Raw genomic sequence first — 15270 nt, 5'->3', positions numbered from 1 at the left:
TACAGAACATTTTGATTTTTTTAAATATCTTAAACTAAGTTATATTCATGAAACTTGGCAGTCTTGTGTGTTTTCTACTTATTTATTTCTTATGACATACCTTTATATAGAAAAATGAAAAAACAAACTCAAAAATAATACATATTTTAAATATTTTTATTAAGGTGATCAAATCAACAGTATTACTGAGTTTTTTTTAATTAAATCAACTGGAATATCAGAAGAAATTATTTAAATGAAAGCTTATAACTTTAATTACATTAAACAGAATTCTTCTATTGTATATGTCATTATCAAATTGCTACTCACATCTTATTGAAATAAAATAGCACTAAATTACTGAAACAAAACTGTCAACGAATTGCCATCTTTGGCAAAAAAAAAAGGTTACACTAAAAATAGCACATAGTTTCACATGATATGAACATACTAGCAGTACGACATGGTGCCATGAAGTTTACTACAGCTGTAGTTTCATCAACCTCTTCAACACATCCTAGGTACCGGGCATCTTGATATGCGATGGCAACATAGTCATTCACATGAAAAGACTGAATTGTAGAGTCGAGAATTGGCTCCGATTCTGGTTTGTCGGATGGATTACTGGACTTCTTCCTCTTCTTCTTTGGTTCCTCTTGCATGGTGTTGAAATGTTCACCTTTGACTAAACTCTCCTCAGCCATATGCGCCTTGCGTAAGTCACGACCATCACTTCGTGCAGAATTCATGAGTGTGGCCTTTTCATTGTCAGGTTTTTCATCCAACCACTTGAAAAGCTGTCTCCTATTCCTCTTTATGAGCTGAACACTGGAGTGGTGATGAAACGATGCATTCGGCCTTCTTCGCTGGGAGCTGTCCAGGTCCCCTTAGTGGTGCTCACACCCAAGGTTGGTCATGTGGGAGAAGTGAGTCTTTGTAGGTCTGATTTCGATGGTGTCCCTGCACAACGCCCACCGTTAAGAAAATCTACCAGCTGTTTCTCCACAGTTCGTCACATTGCACCACATAGCACACTGATTAATTTCAGGGCCAGTTCATTTGTTGGGCTATTTAACAGTGTGCTAAACTTTTTGGTGTGGGGAACACAGCTGTGGTCTAACCAGTGTTTTTCTAACATGTTGGCAGGTGTCACTTCACAGTATGAAAGGTAACTTCTGAGCCCATCAATGTAAGGGTACAACTCAAGATATCTGACCATCCCTGAACACACCAACCACCAATACGGACCGGTCACTTTGATGTAGGCTGCAGTCAGGGCTTTGAGCATGGTCAGTACCACTGGCGATACCAAGTCAGTTTCAACAGCTTTAATTCTGTTGTTTGGACATTTAACAGTCTTGATGACCAAAAGAAAGTCAGACAAGTGGTACAAAATCTCTGCTGCTGTCTGAAACAGACCATTGAAGCGATTGTCTCTGTAGTTGCCAATTAGGGATTTGATTCCCTTGGCAGCACAGTGAAATTCTCATCTGTCCCTCAGGCCAAGGTGGTCTCCAACTGGCCCAAATATTGTAAATGTTGTGTATGCAACCCCTTCAACGACAGTCTGCTTTTTCGACCAATTTTTAAAATATGGTAGCTGCTCACGACCTATTGGCTCGTCCACTGCCAAACTTTTTTCTTCATGTTTCAGGTCTTCACAGGCATATCGATGAAAGCCGAGGAGTACACGGGCCATACAATGGAACTGAAGTACGGTGGCTTTAAAGCCTTCATTTAAGCACAACACAAGTTCATTGTCTCTCCATTCGCTTAGCAGTTTGTCTGCACATTTTTCATTAGCAGCCCTGTCACTCATGGTGATCGCTAATTTCTGTAGAAACTCCGTCACAAAGTTTGATTCTCCGATGTGATGTGAGTCTAAATAAACTTTCGCAAGTTCTTTAAAGTGTGATTTTGTTACATCATTTATTTTGGCTGCAGTCTCAGAAACTACTCTCTTAAACCCTAAGCTGACAATTTCACCATTGTCCAATGTGATCGCAGTGTCCAAAATCTTTCTCTTCTGCCATGATGTTCCATCCCGTCTTAATCCAAAGTTTTCAGACTTTTTTATTCTATCAGCTATGTAGCTTTTAACTAAGAACTGACCCTCGTCAACAATGTTTTGAACAGAAGAATTTGTTGGCATATCTGAGGCTTCAATATTACAGTGAAAGAGGTCTTTAGCAACTATCTGTATGGCTGGTGTAATTTTTTCAACAGCTACCTCAAGTCCAAAAAGATCAATTATACACTTTCTTAATTCATTTGAAAATATTCCTCTATCATCTTTCAAGTTTGTCATTGTAGCATTTGTATTCTCTTTTATTATTTCATTTCTAACAACATTTCAACATCATCTTCATTCTGAACTTCATTTTTCTAGGGGGGGGGGGGGGTGGGGGGGGGGTTGGCAGCTGACATCCACGTATCTTTCTTATCGTACTTCTGTAATAACTATTTAGTTTCTGCGCATTTACTTCCTTTTTCTGATCATCTTGAAGTTTTCTATTTTCTGCCAAAAGTTTTTCATTAAGAGACTTTAAGTCAATCAATTCAGCACTCATGTCTAACTTCTCCATTTGAAACGTTTTACTAGTTTGTTTGTATTTGTGCAGGAGCTGTTTTGTTTCGCGCAACTCTTGCCTTTTCTTCATAGCAATTCCGTCAGGTTTTGTTATATTTCGCACAGAATAGTGACCTTTGATATTCTGGAGCTTTGTTACATCTTCCTTCAGCATGCCCGTCATTTAATAAAGTTTATCAAGTTTCCGTTGATGTAAGGTTATTTGATATTGAATGTCATTGTTTTCTTTTCCATCATCAGTTGTGCTCTTTCTCATTAATTTCTCAGGTTTAGCACTGCCAACTTTGGCACAGTTTGCATGACTTTTCACTCCTGTCTTTTCCACATTCACAATTTCCACAGTCTGAGTCCATTGAGATTTTTCAGGACTCTTCTTGACTCCATTCACAGCTGTTACAGTCAAACTATCACGATGAAATTCTGTGACAATTTTGTACTTAGCTACTTTCTTCTTCTTGTCAAATTTTTTCTGAGTTTCAATTATTCTGTTGATGCGCGTTTTAACTGTATTTACATTTTGAAGTTTAAGACCAGGTTGTAAGGAACATATCCACTCAACTATTTTCGCATTAGTCTGTTTTTCATCGCATGCTTGTGAAGTTCGACCACTACACTTTGTTTTAGGTTCCCATCTGGTAGCGCATTCAGATGGTTACAATCCAAGTCTTTGGTTGTGAGATTGATGCTCTCACAGAACGGTCCAGGATGATCCATCAATGGTGACCGATGCTGTTCCAAAGGGTCCATTGTGACTGTTTGATGCCCTCCTGGAATTGTTAAAGAATATATATCTATTTTATTCATGGCACATTTCATATAAATAAATGAAATTTGTGTAAGACAGTATAATGTATTTTGATTGATTGTTCTATTGGATGATAAAATACTGCTCTATACTGTCTATAAATGTTGTCGATAAAACGAAAATGCAAATTTCCCAAAATGTGAATAATTCCTATCCGAAATTTTATATCTGAAATGCGTACAAGTTGTAAATGTCGAAGATAAGTTTGCAGCATGAATTTTCATATATTCGATAAAAATAGTTGTTTATTTGATGTAGATTTACAACTGACATAACAAACTTTATTGTACACATCGCAGTCGTTCATTTAACGCACTTTACGAGGAATTTATCGATTTATTTCGTCTTCGTATTTATTTTTTGTTCAAGATTTTTATTTAGGGCATATAACTTTTATGGGCATTTCGTAATAACTACTACATATAAAGGCATCATTTTTGTTGTTTTCAGTACTGGATAGGATATAGATGGGTTACTTCATCATATAATACCTTTAGTATATATAGGGATGAAGTTATTGGTTTTCCAATGTATGTCATCAGCGAGTCAAATTTTTGACAACATGGCGTCGAACTCTCACCTCGGGTCATGCGCTCAAGATTATGACCTTTGAACTTAAAATAAACATGCGAAAGTCATTTGTTGATGGATTTTATTTATAAATATATCAAATTAAAGGTCTTAATTTCAGTTGTTTAAAGGTGTTTGAATCATTTTAAGATACTCACCAATTTTCTGCTCTGATGGGATCATGTGATCATATTCATTTGCATATAGATCATGTGATCGCATCTATTTTTAAACTGACCCATATTTTGAATACAACGTCCTAAATTGTTGCATTACAGCAAGGTGAGATAATCATCTATCAATTGATTTTCTATTTACGATTTACAAATAAATTATAAATGCATATTTATGATTCATTTATCAATTAAAGCAGAATTTTATAATCTTTTGATAGATGTATTTTTTTATTTAAATACAAAGACATTTACACTTTCAAAAATCAAAACAAATACCAGCACCCTAATAAAATGCACTTATTCTAGTGGGAGTATTGGCTTATCTCAGGAGTTGCTTGTAATAAATATCAGCAATATTGACCTCAAAATTAATGTAAGTCTAAGGTAGTTTATCTTATAGAAAGGAGGTATCAAAATAACTAAGCTTGCCTGAGGTTTCAAAACAAGGTTTGACAGGGTTTGTTCAAAATAACATAAAATCAAAACCTCTTATTTCTTGTTGAAAATATTTTGGTAACTAGACAAGTATACTAGTAGCTGCATAAAAATGTACATTTTGAGTTTAAAATCGAAGATTTAGTATTTGGCATGTTAAAAATGCCATTGCACCATTTTATTGAGAATGCTTGTATACATGTGTATGCAATGATTTTGAATAAGAGTGTCACTTTAATTAAAGTGTAAGTTGACTACCTGTATGTACAAAAGTATATATATTATCTATATCTATATCATTCCCCCCCCCCTTCTCTTTTTCCTAAAAAAGGTTGCTCTGTCATCCTTAGTGTCTTGCTAAGTGCCCAGAGATTTTGATTGATCAACAAAATTGTCGCCAAATAATTTTGTTGCGCTTAGTCACTGGTCAGCGTCACATAAGCTGTTGAATTGTGGCAACAATTTGTTCTTTACTGTATCCTGGCATTGGTGATTCAAATGGGACACTTCTGCACTCAAGATTTTGAAAGTATCTGCTATACATTCTTTGAAAATGTCCACAACTGGCTTGTCATTTCCACTTATTTGGTCAGAGCTTTTATGGCCTGGTTCAAGTTGCAGATCATTTCTTTGTTTAGTAACGTCTATTGTTTTTTTGTTTGATTTTTCTGACGGTCCCACGGAAAATGCTAAATCTTTGGCACTTTCAAATTTTCAACAGTGGATGGCCTTTTGTCTTTTTTCCTTTTTGGTTTTCATCTTGTCAGTATTTATGCTACCTCTTAATGCTTTATTGACAATTTTACCTACATTGTCTTTTATGGCGTCCCTGACCAATTGTTCTAAATTGAATAAGAATTTATCAACTTCTGTCATGAAATCAACGACTGAATCTCCGACTTCGACAGTTTTCCCATTGAAAAACAGGTTGATTTCATCTTCACTGTCCTAAATTATTTCGTCCGAAATATTTTACTGTCCAAGATGTTTTGGTTCTGGTGAACTTGTGATTTCGGTTGATTTTCGTTTAAACACTTAACCGATTGTTGCAATTCTCTGAATCTGACTCTCGAACGCCCTTATAAATTAATGCCAAAAAAGTATCCAGAATATCTTCCCCTGTTTGGAAAAACCTGCTAAATTACTTGATTCGTTTTGCTTCAAGTCTGGAAAAATCCGTTGACGTTTGTGCATCATTCTGTGCAGGAGTGTGTGTGGTCACATGATTGTTCACGTCATCACTGGAAGCATTGTCACATGACCCCGTATCCATCCGTATTTGTCAGGAAATCTGTAATATATCAGGGCTTCTAAAAACCGGCAATTTGCCGGTCTGGACCGATTTTGACCAAGACAGACTGATTTCAGTAAAAATTGTAGAAATTGTAATACAGAAACATTCTTGGGTCATTCACACATTCAAAATTACCTACAATAATGTCCTGGTTACCATCAAACCCATGCGACCACCTGCTTTTTCTGCTACTCTGAACACTCAATATCTGTTAATTAGCAGACGCTTGCAATCTGTCTATTTATGTGTAGTGGTAGGTCGCAGAAGACACAATTAATCATATTATGTGTAAATTATGTGCTTGCAGCTATCCTGATAAGGTGTTAAAATCGGTCCATATTTTCACATAGCAATCTGCTAATGTCGTTGATCATTTAACATGATATATCCGTTTGTTGATTACAAAACTGTTTCATTTGAATTGTAATAAAGTAGCATTGCTGGTTAAAAAAAGATAAATACAATTGTCATTAAAATTCCAAAGAAATTAACCTAGTCCTATAAGGATATATTAACAGTGACATGCTTGATTTACTACAGAGCCTGAAAGCTGAGTGCACCGCTTACATCATTTTAATACACTGTAATGAAAAATTTGATATCGATATCAAATTTATAGCTAGCAGCACTGATTAAAAATCTAGATATATATGATTATTCAAGATTATCAGTTGAATGTTGAATGTAATACTTATTCACTTTTTGTCGTCTGACCGGCTGAAGTTAATTACGATCGGAACATGCCACAGAAATGCCACAGAACTCGATGAAAATCTCATTTGAAATTAAGTTTGTATTGAATACCATCTAATTAGGCTAAGCTGGTTCTAGAGCCCTCTTACGAATGTGTGACATTTCAGATTTTTTTTGAACAGGTCTTTTTTTTGGAGGGGGGGGATTTTTTTGCGGTTGTTAAGGGGCAGGACCGATTAAGGTTCCAAACTTTTAGAAGCCCTGTTAATAAATATATATTATTCTCAGTCATGTCCAAAATTCGTTACTGTGCTCTTCTAGAAGAACTGAGAGAAATTCATTCCGTTGTTGTCCTTCAGACAATAATTAGATTACAATCCCAAAATGCAAGAAATTACGACTTTAAAATGCATACATGCATCATATACTGTATTACATTTTCTAATAATAGATATGATGTAGCATTCAGCTCAGTATCTTTCTTGTTTTAGAACAATATAATAAATATCGCAAGTCATTTAGACAGTTGTTATGTCCTTCGGAAGTATGTATTTGTCATTCAGACAATAATTCGCCATGAATTTTGGATTAGTCATTCAGACTTCCGACTTTGCTTCCAAGATAAAGGCAATATGGGTCTTGCCCAGAACAAAGGATCTCACAAAAAACCTGTAAAATATCTCCTCTTACCTGAGTAAATAATATGTTCTCTATACCAACATCTATTATCCACTGTCCTGAATCATTTTGCAATAAGTTTTAAAATATGTCTTCTTAAAATCTAAAAAATTATGCTCTAAATTACTGACTATTGTTTGCACTAACTGATAAGCCTCGTTCTGATTCTACATAATTAATAAGCTATGTCATCTCTGTGGGAACCACTCGAAGGAGAATGCAGGAGAAATCAAAGCGCTGAAAGCGCTGAGGAACGGTGGCCCCGAGAAAGTAAGCAATTTATTCAAATGATGGCAGGAATTTCAGAAACAAATTGATAGGAACACACAGGGAAGTTGAAAGGTGGGGTTCATATGTTTCACAACAATGTACGAGTTGACAGGCTTCAATTTTATTAGGCGTGATATATACATATAGAACATATAAATACAGTGTAAGATAAAAATAATGTATGTAGAATATGTTTGAACATTTTAGGGTTGGGACGTTTGTTATTTTGAAGTAGTTGAAAGGGAAATACAGATACACAAGTTGATATGAAATGTATGTCATTGTATATTTTCATGCAGTAAGTATGCATAATATGGTCATTTTTTTAAAACTCATCCAGGCATGTATGCTAAAAGATGTTATTATATTGTACCTAAGGGATAAGTTTCACAATGGAAATGAACATTAATTTTGAACAAGAGCTGTCACAGAGACAGTGGGCTCAACTATTCCGCCGCTTTTCAGTGTATGGATTGAAAAGTTTTGGCGAAACATGCATGGATCACTGTTAGATAAGATTTCAATGCAATTCATGTGGTGAGATATTAACATAAATGTGGTTACATTGAAAATTTCAACCAGAATGTTTAAGTCTAATAATAAAGGGCAATTATTTGCAAAATACAGTTATATATCTTGGTTATTCAATGACATTGAGTGGTTGAATACCAATCTATAAAGTCTCAATGCAATACATCAAGTAGTTGCTGAGAAATTTACCTATGTGTGCTAACACGCACAACCTTAACCACAATTTCTATGTCGAATAATTAAGGGCAACTATTTGCATTAAATGAAACTAGAGCTATCTTACATGGGGAAGTTTAATGGTTGAGTACAATTGTATGAGTCTCAATGCAATACATCAAGTAGTTGCTTTGATATTTATATAATGTGTGCTTGCACACAAAACCTTAATCAGAATATCTCAGTCGAATAATAAAGGCCTATCATTTGGATTACCGTATTATATCATGCATAGGACGCACTTTTTTACCCCCAATTCACGTCTTAAAAATTGCCTGCGTCCTTTCTATGCTATTAGAATTTCATCTGTTTTTTTCCAAGTCCATTTCAGGTCGAAAATATTGGACCGGGGAAGAACGCGGTAATAGTAAGTATCTGTACTGCGTCACCAAAGAGAACATCTGACATAGGTAAAATCACGCAAGTTAACACACGCAGAAATATATTGAATGTTTACTTTAAAATGATTTATTGAGAAATAAATTGAAAACAAACACGAGTGTTTACTTTTTTACAAAAGGGACGCTACTCACAAAAATTCGATGTGAGTCAGCATTTAACTGGATTGAGGTATAACAGCAACGGAAAATCGGGAAAGGAGGTAAATATCAATTAATCGTTGTTCATGATTTTAATGTTTCGATATTTTACAAAACATTTTGTTGTATGTTACTGTTTTAAAAAATTAATAAAGGAATGTGCATGACGCAAAGTAGCATTATTGTCATTATCAAATCTTTTCAATTGGGCGAAGGTGTGAAAAACACCCGCTGTCTGTCATTAGAAAAACATCAATAGAACGAACTATTGCGATGGTAATACCGTATGGTTGTTTGTTCGCACTTTACCCGTCGTGCCTTCTGCTGGCAAGGATAATTACCGACACGCATTAATTATGCCTGACATGCTTTATTCCGCGCAGCGACAAGCCTTATCGAAACAATCATCAGTTTTGACAATACACAGTTTTGCAATGGTTGCAACGGTTGACTGTCATTCAGAAGGCATGTCGGAACTATTGCAACGGTTGCAACGATTGACTGTCAGTCAGAAGGCGTGTCAGCACTATTACAGCATTTGTATAAGTCTTGCGTGAATGTTCTCAAAATGTCAAGACTTATATCATTGTTGTGTACACTAAATTACCGAAATGTTAAATTACCGAAATACACAAGACAGTTATCGAAATATGCTTTATATACATTTTTTTTGTTTTCAATATATGTTATAAATACTTAACCAACCTCAATTTTTCGGCTCCGATTTTGACATTTTTCCGCTGCGTCCTGTCTTGTATATTAAGGGTTTTTACCCGGGTTTTTTTTACTATAAATGCAAACTACAGTTATCTAACTTTGTTAATTCAGTAGGTTGGATTGTTGAGTACCATTGTATTAAGTCTCAATGCAAATACCTCAAGTACTTAATGAGATATTTACCTATGTGTGCTTGCACGCAAAACCTTAACCAGAATTTCTAAGTCAAATAATAAACGCCTATAATTTGCATTAAATGCAAAGTAGAGTTATCTAACTTGGTTAATTAAGTAGGTTGGATGGTTGAGTACCATTGTATCAAGTCTCAATGCGATACCTCAAGAAGTAACTGAGATATTAACCTATGTGTGCTTGCACGCAAATCCTTAACCAAGGTGTGACGCCGACACTTGGGTGAGTAGTATAGCTCTCTATATTCTACGAATAGTCAAGCTAAAAATTGATATGAAAATACCATCTGTATGCAGACAGAACATGGAAACAAACAACATAGCAAATGAAAAGTGTTTTGTACAACCGAGTAGTACAATGTTTTATTTACATATCAAAATCAACGTAAAGTAGTAATACATTCAGTAAATGTCTGTGTTGGAAATATGCATGTGAGCAAAACTATGCATGTTTTGATGAGGTTGGCAATAAACACATGTGTAAATGCACATGAAATATGTATTAACATTATCAACATATACACTGAAAGAACATGTACAAATGTATGAATGAAGCATTTATGTGTTATCAGTGTTTATGCACCATTTTCAATAAAAGTTAAGGTATAAAGCAACAACTGGTACACAAAAATGTGGTCATTGCAGCATTGCTTTATTATGATAGATGGCACAGTGTAATTGCAAGCATGTTTAGTTGTGGAATACAAATGAGTAAGAGATGCTTATGAGTAAGACTGTTTGTCATTATTCAGTAAAATTTACATCGAAATTGGCTGATGAAATAAACAGAGCATCCGAAAAGTTTATGGTCAGTTCGTGGTGGTACATCTCGTATTCAAAACAAGTGATAGTTTGTGTGCTCCTCCTCATAATGATTTCCATGGCAACAGGGCAATGGTCCATTTAGAACGTCTGCATGTTCTTCGGATAGTGGCTTGAAGGCATGTTACATCACAGCTGAGTGCATCAGAGCTGAGTAAATCAATACCATGGTGGCGTTGACTTCCTGAAGGCTTCAGTTTTCTGAAAGTACATGTACCACATACATAGTCATTAATATTCATTGCATGATAGAGGAGGGAACAGACTTCAAAACTCATATAGTTCATCTGCAGGCTATATGCAACACATACTGAAAGTTTGGAAATGATATATTAAACAATAAATGATTTAGACAAATATTAGCACCTGTGGTATTTTCATAAAAAGCAGAAACAGCCATTTCCCTCAAATGGTAAGCTGCAAACCTTTGAAGAGCCATTATTTCCTTATGCATTGGAATAATATGACCAAGTAATTTTTTCCTTGTAGCTTTCAATGGTGTCTATAGAACAGCACCACAAAAATGACCTGCCTACTCTTATAAGTTTTTTTCTAAGCAAAATAAGGTTTTTGCACTTCTTTTGCGCTTAGAGTTTTATATAAACAAGAGGCCCAAAAGGGCGTATGCTCTACTGGCTGGGTGGATCTGGCTGGTTTAAAAAAAATGCCTGGGTCTTAAAATCAAGAAAAACAAGCTCTTGACATTTTTTCTGAGGTCGATTTCAGGCCGAAATTGGCTCTTCAGCAAAATAAATGGTGAAAAAACTAGTTTGTTTTGATTAATGTAGAAAGGGATGTCACACGCGTCATCCTGATCGAGTTTATAAGGGTTAAAACGGCAGTTGAAGATTAGGATATGGTGTATCGTAAAACATTTATTATTTTTAATTTACATTATTGTACGAATACAATTATTCAATATTATTTTGTATAAAACAATAATTAAACATGCATATAAAGAAGCATAGCTGTGCACTGTCGAGATATTTTTTGTCATTGGTATGAAAAGGTGCGAAAAACTCGCACTGCCTTTAACCAGTTTAACAAACCAATAGTACAAACTGTTGCGATAATAGTCTTGGTTTTTTTCACGTTCTTTATACTTTCCTGTAGGTGTTGACATTTTGATAACAAAAACTTCTCATTCTCGACAGGTTATCATTTACGACATACAGTATTTACAATTTTTTTCATTCTCCACAGGTTACCGTTTGCGACACACCATCAGAAAGAATATGTATTAGTATTGCATGGTTTAAAATAACCATCACCATTTTCACGAAAAACAAAAATATCGTCACTGTCAACAAACATGGTAGAAGAGGACTTTAACATTTTTCTATGCTTCCTAAAACACAAAACATAGATTAAAAGTTTTTTTCTTGAGTTTTCACAGATTTTTTTGCCTGCGTCTTATAACCAGTCATTTACGGTAATAATAAATTGGCAATATGAAGTTATGAATATGAAGTTATCTGAAGATACATAGTATATTGACATATTGTTTTTATTTGTTATCATATACTTTAGTAAATGTGTGTTTGTGCCAGGTTTTCACAGAGAGGGATAGAGCGGGGCTGCTGGATGATGGGTTCATGTTGGCCCGGGCCGGTCTGTTGGACTACAGCGTTCCCTTGAACATGTCCCTGTACCTTATCAAAGAGGCAAGCTACCTCCCCTGGAACACATTCATTGACAACGTTAACTACCTCTGGGACAGGTAACAGCAAGATTAATGGATTTTTTAGCTCACCTGAGCACGAAGTGCTCAAGGTGAGCTATTGTGATCGCCCTGTGTCTGTCGACTTCACCTGTCGTCCGTCGTCATCAATTCGACTGTTAACACTCTAGAGGTCACAATTTGGGCACACTTTTAATGAAACTTAGTCAGAATGTTACCCTCAATAAAATCTTGGACGAGTTCGATATTGGGTCATCTGGGGTTAAAAACTAGGTCACTAGGTCAAATTAAAGGAATTTTTTTTTAACACTATAGAGGTCACATTTATGACTGTATGTTCATGAAACTTAGTCAGAATGTTTATATTGATTAGCTCTAGACCAAGTTCGAACCTGGGTCATGTGCGGTTTAAAGCTAGGTCACTAGGTCATATAATAGGAAAAGCATGTTACCACTCTAGAAGCCACATTTATGACTGTATGTTCATGAAACATAGTCAGATTGTATATATTGATTAGCTCTAGGCCAAGTTCGAATCAGTCAGATTGTATATATTGATTAGCTCTAGGCCAAGTTCGAATCACGGTATTATGCGGTCAAAAACTAGGTCACCAGGTCAAATTTAAGGAAAAGCTTGTTAACACTCTAGCGGTCACATATATAACTGTATCTTCATGAAAGTTGGTCAGAATGTTTATATCAATAATCTCTAAGTCAGGTTTGAATCCTGGTCATGTGTGGTCAGAAACTAGGTCATGAGGTGAAATCATAGGAAAAGCTTGTTAGCACTCTAGAGGTCACATTTATGACTGTTTTTTTCATGAAACTTAGTCAGAATGTTTATATTGATTAGCCCTAGACCAAGTTCGAACCTGGGTTATATGCGGTTTAAAACTAGGTCACCAGGTCATATAATAGGAAAAGCATGTTACCACTCTAGAAGCCACATTTATGACTGTATGTTCATGAAACATAGTCAGAATGTATATATTGATTAGCTCTAGGCCAAGTTCGAATCACGGTCATATGGGGTCAAAAACTAGGTCACCAGGTCAAATTTAAGGAAAAGCTTGTTAACACTCTAGCGGTCACATTTATAACTGTATCTTCATGAAAGTTGGTCAGAATGTTTATATTAAAAATATCTAAGTCAGGTTTGAATCCTGGTCATGTGTGGTCAGAAACTAGGTCATTAGGTGAAATCATAGGAAAAGCTTGTTAGCACTCTAGAGGTCACATTTATGACTGTATGTTAATGAAACTTAGTCAGAATGTTTATATTGATTAGCTCTAGGCCAAGTTTGAAAAAAGGTCATGTGCGGTCAAAAACTAGGTCACCAGGTCAAATAATAGGAAAAGCATGTTAACACTCCAGAGGCCACATTTATGACCATATGTTCATGGAACTTGATCAGAATGTTATTTTTGATGATCGTTAGGTAGAGTTTGAAACTGGGTAATCAGAGGTCAAAAACCAGGCCACTAGGTCAAATCATAGAAAAACTTTGTAAACACTGTAGAGGTACATTTTCTCTTTGATCACCATGAAACTATGTCAGAATGTTTGTGTTTATGAAGTCTATGTCCAGTTTGAAACTGAGTTCAAAAACTAGGTCACAAAGTAAAATCATAGAAAACATTGTTAAAACACTGCTGAGGCCATATTTTCTACTTTATCTATATGAAACCTGGTTAGAATGTACTTATTACAGTAAGGTAAGGTTTGATATTAAAAAAATCATCCATGATATTAAAAAAAACACTTGGTCACTAGGAAGGATCTAAGTAATATATTTTTTTTATTCCAGCAGGTATAAATGTTTTGATTACATACCTCATGATTATTGAATTGGATCAGGTGAGCGATACAGGGCCTTCAGGGCCCTCTTGTTAGTTGAAAAAATGTTGATTCAATCTTTAGCGGTACAATTTTAAGTTTGTATTAGGTTAAAGCAGTGTTTATACTAGCTGGAGCCCAAGATACCTTAAATTTGTCTTAGACTAACTGATTTTGGAGTTAGCATAATTTTCATGAAATACCACTGGCCAGGATAAGGTATGTTGCGGCAGTTCAAGTATGACCTAGGAAGATGGACAAAATCTCTCCCCCCCCCCCCTCCCCCCCCAATATTTGCATACAAAACTACCCCCATTTGTTTTTGTTTTTTTACTTTTCTTGCTATATTTTGGTCATATACCATATTGTAATATGTATCATTTTATCACCATTTAACAACAGTTTTACTAAAAAATAATATAAAACAGATTTGAAACAGGGACTGGATTGTCTCTCAAAGCAAAAATTACCTCCTTTGACAAAAACATGTTTTGAGAGTCGAAAATATTGTTAAAGGTAATAAAGTTTCCAAATTAACTGCCTTGACAAACAAGTATGTTGTATAAAATGTTATTGAAGAATATTCATAAATCTTTAAGCTAGCTCCTTTAAAGGTCATGTTTTAGAATAACTACATTAATGTTACTTATGCATGGAACAGATGGCAAGAGAACAGGATTTTACACGGTGAAGTGTCAAACTCACCTATGAAAATGATAAGTTAGGGTTGACACTTTGTAACTGTACTTTGTATAAAGGAAGAGTTTACAGAGACCTTTACTGGGATTGCCTTTGGGGCACCTAGAATATAAAAAGGAGATATTGTTGATTTCAGTGTAAAATCGTATTTTATTTCATGACTGAAAGAATAGTATTTCTATGACCACGAGTAAAATTAACTTCATTCTTACACTGAAATCAATTTTTTTTTTTCTTTAAAGGGACTTTACACCAGATTGGCACCAGAAAACGTTTTTTTCTGTAACGAATCACAGGACAATTATTTAATAAAATGTTTTACCTGTTGATATCATAATTGTAAAAAAGATTACCAAAATTTAAAAAAAAAATGTGGCGAAGACCGGGTTCGAACCTATGTCGCCAAAATTCCGTTGTATCCACTGAGCTACGAAGGCTCACAGTAAGCAGGTGATATAATTAAGCTATTCCTAACTCGGATTTTATAGAGATGTCATACATTTTCGCGGCGTCTTTTCTGTCAATATTTTTTTGCGATGTGGCAATT

General features: G+C 35.1%; 1 protein-coding gene across 1 annotated transcript in view; it reads left to right on the top strand.

Annotated features, from left to right (window-relative positions):
* LOC128234116 (glutamyl aminopeptidase-like) overlaps positions 1–15270 on the top strand; it is a 103344-nt gene that overhangs the window by 47771 nt on the left and 40303 nt on the right. The window contains exon 3 of the mRNA XM_052948139.1: positions 12057–12226. Within this exon, the coding sequence (XP_052804099.1) occupies positions 12102–12226 (125 nt within the window). The 5' untranslated portion in view covers positions 12057–12101. The remainder of the gene's footprint in view (positions 1–12056; positions 12227–15270) is intronic.

The sequence above is a fragment of the Mya arenaria genome, chromosome 5 (genome assembly GCF_026914265.1).
Source record: "Mya arenaria isolate MELC-2E11 chromosome 5, ASM2691426v1".
NCBI classification, from domain to species: Eukaryota; Metazoa; Mollusca; class Bivalvia; order Myida; family Myidae; genus Mya; species Mya arenaria.
This window is presented reverse-complemented; position numbering and strand designations above follow the sequence as displayed.